The sequence below is a fragment of the Salvelinus sp. IW2-2015 genome, unplaced genomic scaffold (genome assembly GCF_002910315.2).
Source record: "Salvelinus sp. IW2-2015 unplaced genomic scaffold, ASM291031v2 Un_scaffold1415, whole genome shotgun sequence".
Lineage (NCBI taxonomy): Eukaryota > Metazoa > Chordata > Actinopteri > Salmoniformes > Salmonidae > Salvelinus > Salvelinus sp. IW2-2015.
The window spans coordinates 283676-293236 of record NW_019942892.1 but is presented as its reverse complement, the minus strand read 5'-3'; the positions used below and the strand labels follow the sequence as shown (position 1 = coordinate 293236).

The 9561-nt window shown below is 42.7% G+C and overlaps 1 protein-coding gene across 1 annotated transcript in view; it reads left to right on the top strand.

Moving 5' to 3' along the window:
- The window catches only part of LOC112070749 (FHF complex subunit HOOK-interacting protein 1B-like), a 50542-nt gene that overhangs the window by 5045 nt on the left and 35936 nt on the right, over positions 1-9561 (top strand). Inside the window, 1 exon segment of the mRNA XM_024138197.2 lies at positions 8660-9079. Within this exon segment, the coding sequence (XP_023993965.2) occupies positions 8660-9079 (420 nt within the window).

The window sequence follows — 9561 nt, the reverse complement described above, 5'->3', positions numbered from 1 at the left end:
TAGCATAGAGGTAGTCTATATTAGTTATGCTAGCAAGAGTAGCTCATAGGTGTAATGTTGCCATAGAGTAGCTCTATAGTTAGTTAATGCTAGCATAGAGAGCTCTATAGGTATTAATGGTAGCATAGAGGAGCCTATAGTAGTTAAGTTAGGCATAGAGGTAGCTCTATAGGTAGTAATGTTACGCATAGAGGTAGCTCTATAGTTAATGTTAGATAGAGGTAGGCTCTATAGTTAGTTATGTTAGCATAGAGGTAGCTCTATAGATTATAATGTTAGATAGAGGTAAGCAACTTCCATGCTAGTGATAATCATCACGTTCTCTGCTGTTGCGCTGGCTGTTTGACACTTTTAGAGCCACATTCTGGTAGGTTATAGCAAGTTTCTTACAGGACAGTGGACGTTCTCAGGGAGAATGTGGCCCCGCAGATTGACCAGGAGACACCCAATTCGCCGCTCATTTTCACAAAATGATTTGTCCCGCTTTTATACGTTTTTTAATTCATCGTTGACGCTGACCACAAAGCCGTTGTGTGGGATTGGTTGTCTGAAGTTAGAGCTTGATATTGGAGATCGTCAAACCCAAGTTGTTAGAACAAGCCGTTACAATATTATAACAATGAATTTAAGAGTTTGTTATTTGAATGTTTTCTTGGAGTGCTCGAAGCTACTATTATATGTGTGTCCTGGCCATAAGAAATGTTGTACATGACTTTAACACCGAAGAAAGTCACCCCCTACTAACCCTCCAACACCGACATCCAGAATACACCTGGTTCTCCCATCCAGGACCGCCACCTGACGCTTAGCTTGTGAACAAACCAGCAGTGGATGCAGGGTGCTATGTTGCTTTATATAATGTGCGCGGCGGGAATAATACAGACAGGAGGTCGTTTGATCACAATCGTGTTATTATTGGAAAATGTTTAAATAAAACCTATTATTTAGATTTTTATTTTTTTTTTGCAACATTTCAAAGGATTTCCTGTGTAATATAATTTTTGCTCCATACATTTGGGTTTACGTTTTGCTTTCAATAATTCATCAATTTTTAATTTCTTCAAATACTAAGAATGGATGCAAAGGTTATAAGGGAGAATAACGATCTGACAGACGAAGAGGTGGAGAAAAGAGAGAGGTGAGAGATGGATGAGAGAGGTACTGTGCAAAAAGAAAGAAGAGGGTGTGTGCCTCCATCCGTTCCAGTCCACCAGGTCAGACACCAACTCGTAGAGAGATCGAGACTCCATCTGGCCAGCCTAAAAAAGTGTCAGTGGGCGTCCTGATTACAAGTAGGGGTGTGTGAGTTCTCGACGGTTCAGACAGTTGGTGATCTTTAATGGCCACAAAAGAGCAACTCAATACGAGCTTTACCTGCTTGAAGCCCAGCACATCACTGAGTCAAAGAACAGACACTCGAAGCGGGGTAGACTCCAATCTCATCAGCTCTACTTTCGGTCGGTGGGTTCTCCACCATCATCTCCACTACCAACCATCCCACTCTTCTCCGACTAGAGGCTTAGTGTTATAGTCATGGAATTTAGGCAATTTCATCTAGGTTATACGCAACACACACCTCTGTGGGTGTAAAATTCACTATTGTGAACATGTCTCAGAGAGTTTGCTCATAGGATCTGGTATGCCCAATGGCAGGTACTAATTAGCTGATCAGAATTGCATGTTGACACATCCCAGACGCTATCACAGGACCACTGAGGATACAAAACACCAAAAATTGGCACAATCTTAAAAAAAAAAAGCAGAAGAGAATTGCTTCTCAAACCCAGCGTCTCCTCCTCTACAAGGTTTGTCCCTGGGGGAGTAAGGTACGCACAAACTCATATTAGGAAACAAAGGAAGGTAGTCACTCTGCATGTTATTGTAGTTCTCGTCAGGAGCCCAAACATTGGTCTGACTTAGTTTTTTTAGTATTTGTTAGTAATTTAGTAGTTTACTAGAGCTCACACAGAGAGAGAAAATAGAGATTGGTGTGAAGTTTATTTTGAAATCATGTCTTAAAATAACAACTATGTTGTAACTTGGGCGGTTGTGTAGGATAATGCATGGGGTCGACTGGGTCTAACCTAGCGATGTCTACGAGTGTAACCAAACTCGTCGTCTGTGAGAACCCATTCTAAATAACCCGCGAGAGTTTTTTTATCAAATCAAATCCACTGCTTCATTTGTCAGCTACATGCGCCCGCTTAAGTTAGCAACAGTGGTAGTTTAGACCTTACAGTAAATTTATGTTGACTTCACTGACTCAGCACCTTTAACCCGAGCCCAGTGCGAGTTTAAAAAGATACCTATCAAGAGAGGGCCAATAGAGAAGAATACCAATAGATTGAGAGCAATACAGTAAACCTAAACCCCACTCCCCGTAGGAGCCGAAGGATGGCCCTATTACATGGGTGCTATGCTGGGTACCGGTACAGATGTCGAAGTGTGTCCCCATATATGTGCGAGGGGCACGACTTTGGTCGCAGGGTAATTGAGGCAATATGTACATTTTAGCGTAAGAGTTATTAAAGTGACTATGCATAATAATAACAGAGAGTAGCAGCCAGCTTAGTAAGAGGGGGGGGCAAACACCTGCGTTGAGGTGGTATAATTGTACAGTAGTGAAACATTTGGTATGTCCAGCACGGTCACTGCTTGTTCCTGTTGTGCATTTACAGGACCTTGAGAGAAGAGAAAAAGGAACCTGCTAAACTTACAAACACAATACAACACAGAGGTCCACAACGTATACTTACCATACAAACATGCCTAACAACTCAGACACCTGGTTTCAGGTCATCTTTACAAAAGGGCCTGAGGCTTTTGTATTCTCAAGGTCCTTCATCTGGTGGTTAAACAATAAACTGCCACTCAGTCCACTACAGGGACCAGTCACTGAGTTCCAGCATGCCATTAGCAGGACCCAAAACTGAAAAGAGGTGTACTAATATACCATAAATGAAATGAAATATGAGAACAATAGTACCATCTAAAAGTATTACCAGTCCATGTTGTAAATCTTCAATCATGGTCAACCCTTCAGCATGACATTATCTCAGTTTAATAATGACCTCTGTTGATGATCAATGTTTTACACAACCCGATAACAACGACAGGAAATAAAGATGGTTTCTTTGATGATCGTTTAATTGTCCAGTTTGTTGGCAAGTTCACTCAGCCACAAATAATGACAGACGTGTGTGTTGGTACATGATGTCCTCCAGACCAAGGTAGCATGGCTTAGAAAGCATTGTTCCACTGATAACAGTTTACACAGAGCTCTGTAGCTCCAATAGTCAGGACCAGTTCATGTTTCATTGTTTCATGTTGTAAATTGCTGCAGACACTGTCAGGGACATATACAGGTAAACGTTGGACACTGGGAGAAAAAAAGGACATTCTGACAAGGATTCAAGTTTGTCACAATTTACACCAAAGACAATAGTTAATGTTAGAAGATATGGTTGAATCTAGTCAGGCATTCAGAGGTCAATATCTTTTGAATTGTTTAAGAATATTAGAAACAGAGTACCAATGCAGATAGGGCCTAGACTTTAAACTAACTTAAACGAAACCTAAACTTTAGAATAAATCACATTAATATTGTTAGCACAGATTGCGCATACCAAAAAATTGTGTTTGTACAGTATCAAACAAATATACATTAACAAATAGATATTCCATAAAATATTCCAAATAAAACATAAGCCGCGTTAAAAATAACAGAATAAAACCAATCATCTGATTCATTAGGTGGTTGCTACTCTGAGAAAGGTAAAACACTACCAAAGAAAAGTCTTCAAAATGTAAAAAAGTAGTTTAAATAGAGAAAAAATCACAGGTTGTTAAATAAAAGACTTTGTCTTAAAAGAAACTCACTTCCTAATAATATAAACCAGTGGTTCACACGTAGTAATAACACCATTACCTTTTAGTACACCTAGACCTTTGTTAATATGATAATTCTGAGTGAAAGTGGATTAACAACATCAAATGGCCAAGGACGTCAACAAGTTTAGAAATCTTTTTGGTTTTGATTTTTATGGCTAGAGTAATTAACTAGAGCTAATTTACCAATCTATCTTTTAATAGAACATGGCTGATTGAGTAAAGTCAGGTGGAGTGACATAAGAGGGAAAACTTGCATGAAGAAACAACTAACAGTAAGTTATTACCATTCACCTTGGTGTGTTCTTGCTTTTTCTTAACTTCAACAGTAAGTATTAAATGGCACCTTGTGTATTCTACTATTCTAACTTCTCACAACAGTTAAGTTATTAAATGTCACCTTGGGTGTATTCTACTATTCTAACTCTCACACAGCAAAGTTATTAAATGGTCACATGGGTGCTGTATGTGGGGCTACTATTATAAACTCATCAACAGTAAGTTATTAAATTTCACCTTGTGTATGTCTGACTTTCTAACTACTCAAACAGGGAAGGTTATTTAAAATGTCACTCATTTTAAACATTGACTTATACATTTATGCCATTTTTAAAACCCTCCTAGTAAGTTGAGAGCCCTGTACTGAGTGTTTTTCATTAGAAAACATGTTCAGAGGTTCTGGACCTTGCTGTTAGTGTGTCTCCTCATACTGTATGTAGTTACTGGTTCCTGGTCTATATTAGTTCATCCACTGACTAGATGCGTGAACCTGGGGAGGGACAGAGAATTTTGTGGGAAAAAGGCTGCCAAGTTGTCTGGACCGAAGCACATTTAAAAAGGAAAAGAAGCTATAGTATTAGTATAGTTGACGTCATTTTTCTTTATTCTGTCTCTCTCTCTCTCTCTCACACACACACGCACGCACGGCACTTCACGCACGGCACAACACACACACACACACACAACACACAACCTTCATTGCCCGATGGACATTCACTGTCAGAGACACTCTGATTGGCCAACCTGTTTAACACCGGTTCTTTTCACATCACCAGCTGTATCAATAGCAGAAGTATGGGTAGAGAGTCTACAGTGAATGTGTCTTTATGAGTGCAGATGGAGTGTTCATGTCTTTGGAGTTCGTAGAAGGACACCTCCCCCCTGGTCGTAGTCCAGTTGCAACTCTGATCCTCTGTGGTTATCTTTCTTCAGGATGGATGGTCTTCCCATTCCCATTAGGATTTATTACTTACCACTATTTCAGCAGTATAGCCCAGATTCCACTACTTTGGTGTGATACATGGCCGCTCCCCACTTCCTTGTCAGTTTGGACTCTTTAGCCACGCCCAGGGTCCAGTGAGGATGCGTCCCCCACCTCCACCTCCCAGCTGTTTTTACCTGAGCTGAACCCCTAGAGCCCAGAACAGTTGGATACTTCTGAATCTCTCTGGTTGTCAGGGAAGCTGCTGCTTTCGGCCGTTTTACTTCACACTGCGTCAGATCATTCAGACAGAGAGAGACATGGGTGTGCAGTGTTGAGGGTAGCATGAATCACAGGAGCTTCAGAACAAAGAGGATATTCCACACATTTACCATGTAGTCTCTTTTCATATACATTAAAGAATATTACTTAAAAAATAGCCTATCTTAATTAAATCTATCTTACATTATTCTCCGTCATGTCCTCTCCTATACCAGACTCTCACTGTGTTTGATGATCCCCTGCCATCTTCTCCCAGACTCTGAACTTCGGTTGCCCAGGTTTTGGCCACGTCTATCAGCCCCCCTGACACCAGCTGTTGGATCTGGCATTTGTGCACTTGGGCTCTGGGAATAACATTTCAGGAGTCAGACCTTCTGGGTGGGGTGTTCAGAACTACAGAGAGAGAGAGACGAGAAGCGATCACTTACCTGTTCGCTATCATGGTCTTGAGTTCTGGAAAGTAGAGCTATATCGTCTTCAATATCATTGATGCTCTATGACGTCTTTGAGTAATAAATATAATGGTATGTCTGACGAGAGCAGTTTCTCTACCTGCCGGAATGACAGATGTCTTCAATCTTTCCACGGCTCCCCCTCTATGGGTCTTGATTGGGTGGGTCTGAAAAGTTGATGATATCTCTCTGTTCATCTGCTCCTAGCTTCTCCTTCTCTTCTGACTCTTCTGCTTCTCTTCCTCTTTCAGCAGCAGCGATTCCTGGGCCTCCTCTTTCCTCTCGTAGAAAATAGAAACTGGTGAAGTTTCTCAAACTTCCTCCTTAATCTGCTTCTCTGTGTGCTAAGTTGGGCCTTGGCTCTGGAGACAGTAGAACAATCATCTTATTCTTACGAGATTATATTCATAATAAATCCACATGGTAGGCTACATTAGAAACCAATACATGCCTGTATCTATTCTGTCGAACCTTTGCGACCGACTTAATTTATTTACTAACCTTAATGTGGCGACTGCTGATGTGACGTGCACAGGTTTGTTTAAAACTTTTAATAAAGACCGTTCAGCTTCTTCCTGTTAAGGGTGTCAGGGGGTCGAGTCCTAGGAGCTTGCCGTGCGCTGGAAATTGAGAACAGACCCTCACGGAGAGACCAACCTCTGACTCTCTTTTATAGGAGAGGAAGAATGTCTACAACACATCCTCTGATCACTGCAGAGACTTTTTATCCTTGTTTTTGAAGTGTCCATGGTCCAGGAGAAGTACCTATGTGTGGATGCGCCTCAGTATGCTCGAAGACTAAAGCAATGGGTTGTAGAAATGTATTCAGACATTGAAATTGCAGATACATCGAGTCCGAAGCGTCCGAGTCAACACATGTGTAGAAGACATCTATTTTAGTAGGTCTATCTAAGAGTTCAGAACCTCTTAATTAAAACATTGAATAAACTTTTTCAATTTTTCCATTTAGTTGAGTATTTGATGGATCACTATTTTTTTATCCAAATCGGTTTCCCTACTCTTGTTTGATCCTGCTTACCAAGCCTCTTCATCTTACAGGGTTTGACAGTCATGGGATCCCTTTTACTGCGTGGTGTCCTTGAAGACCTGACAACCAAACGAAGATGGGCTCTTTATCCTCTCAGACCAGAGCAAGAATGGTCATCCAAGAGGTTTCTGAGGCCTTGACCTTGTGTTGACTGACCGGAATCCCGCGCACCCTTGGGATGCCTCCCTCGTTCTGGGGTATACAGCCCAAAGGAGCACCTGTAGAGGAGGGAGAGAGATGTTTTTTTTTTTTTTATCCTCAGATGTCCTGGATTGGCTGGATGCTCACATCATCAGGTCTAATTAGTACCTGCATTTGGGCATCAACCCAATACACTTCTGAGACTTGTTCACATAGTGAAATTACTACACAACAACAAAATCTAATTGACAAAACACAGTGTTGTGTGTGTGAAACCCCAGAGTGAAGTGTAGATGATTTATCCGTGAGTGTCTGTTGTTGACTCAGTGATGTGGCTGCTTGCAGGGAAGCTCGTATTGAGTTGCTATTGATGGTGCCTATAGATCGGTGCAAAACTTCTGAAAGTCGTTTCGAGCAGACCAAATTTCTGTAGTATTGAAAATAAAAATGATGATATTGAAGCAAAACGTAAACCCAAATGTATGGAGCACAAAAAAATTATTATTACAAAAGGAAATCCTTTTGAAATGTGCAAAAAAAAAAAAAAAATCCTAAAAAATATGGTTTTTATTTAAACATTTTTCCTTCATAACTATACCACCGATTGTCAAGTCACTATAACCTTCTGTACGATTGTATGTTTTCCCCCCAGGGCACATTTAATAAAGCGAACATAGCTACGCCTGCATCCCTACTGAACGTGGTTACTGTCACAAGCTAACGCATCTGGATGTTTTCGAAGGGCCATACTCGTGCCGGATGGGAGACAGGTGTATCTGGATGTGGGTGTGGAGCGTTTAGTAGGGAGGGGACTTGTCTCTTCTGGTGTTAAAAGTCATTGTAACAACTTATTTCGTTAATGCCAGACACACAGTATAATAGTAGCTTTCGAGCACTCCAAAGAAAACATTCCCAAATAACAAAACTCTTAAAATTCATTGTTTATAAATTGTAACGTTGTCTACAGATTGGGTTTGACGATCTCGCCATAATCAGCTCGTAACTTCAGAAACCAATCCCACACGATAACGGCTTTCCTCGTCAGCGTCACACGATGAAATTAAAAACGTATAAAAAGCGGGGACAAATCATTTTGTGAAAATGAGGCGGGCGAATTGGGTTGTCTCCTGGTCAATCTGCGGGCACATTCATTTCATCCCTGAGGAACGTGCCACTGTCTGCTAAGAAGCTTGCGGTATACCTACCAGTAAATGTGGCTTCTAAAATAGTGTCAAAGCAGCCAGCGCCAACAGTTGCTCCATACATTTGGGTTTACGTTTTGCTTTCAATATCATCATTTTTATTTTCAATACTAAGAATTTGGTTCTCGACTTCAGAAGTTTTGCTTGATCTTAATGGCACCAAAGTAACTCAATACGAGCTTCCTGCTAAGCAGCACATCACTGAGTCAACAACAGACACTCARGGTAACTCAATCTCACACACTTGGGGTTTCACACACACAACACTGTGTTTTGTCAATTAGATTTTTGTTGTTGTTGTAAATTTCACTATGTGAACAAGTCTCAGAAGTTGATTGGTTGATGCCCAATGCAGGTACTAATTAGTGATGCATGTGACWTCCAGCCAATCCACAGGACACTGAGGATAAAAAAATAAAAAAACATCTCTCTCCCTCCTCTACAGGTGTCCTGGGTGTTGGAGCAGCGGGATCCGTCAAGCTCTAGTGATGACCTCACCGCGGTGCGGAACCACACCGACCAGATGCTGTGCCTCCTGGCCGAGGAGCGACCGGGGGAGTGTGAGGGACCCTCCGGGGCGGTAACGTCCGGTAACGTCCCCCCCATTGGCCCCATCCTGGACCTGGTGGTGTCTGAGAACGTCCTAGAGCGTGTGGTGCAGTGGCACCTGAGGCGCGGCCTGGACCCCGACAGCCAGGGGGCGCTACTCAAGCTGTTTGAGATGCTGATAGGCCAGTCTCAGCAGCCCTTGCTCCAACACAAGGCGGTGCTGCAACCTCTACTGGGTCTGCTGGGGGCCTGTGCTGAGCCCCAYCTGGGCTGCCCTCCCTCTCTGGAGAACAGCCTCGTGCTGCTGCTCAACCAGGTGGGTGGAACAGATTGGTTGATTGTTATTGGGGGAAAAGATGCTCTGAGCACAACTCAGAGGATAACACCTGAAAGCAATTCCACTTGGTGCATCGAGATGGTTCGAGGCGTAGGTCGGCGGCCTCTGGCCATCGAGATGGTCTTGGAGGCGTGGTGGCATGAGATGTTGGAGGCGTGGGCTGATGGCTCATGAGATGGTTTGGAGGCGTGGTGGCATGAGATGGTTGGAGGCTGTGGCATGAGGGCATGGTTGGAGGCGTGGCATGGCATGAGTCGGTTGGTGGAGGCGTGGGTGGCATGAGATGGTTGGAGGCGTGGGTGGCATGAGATGGTTGGAGGCGTGGGTGGCATGAGATGGTTTGAGGCGTGGCGTGGCATGAGATTGGGGGGGGGGGGTTGGGCGGTGGTGGCATGGAGATGTTTGAGGCGTGGAGGTGATGGCTACTGGTTGACTGTTTTGAAAACCTTTTTGTATTAATG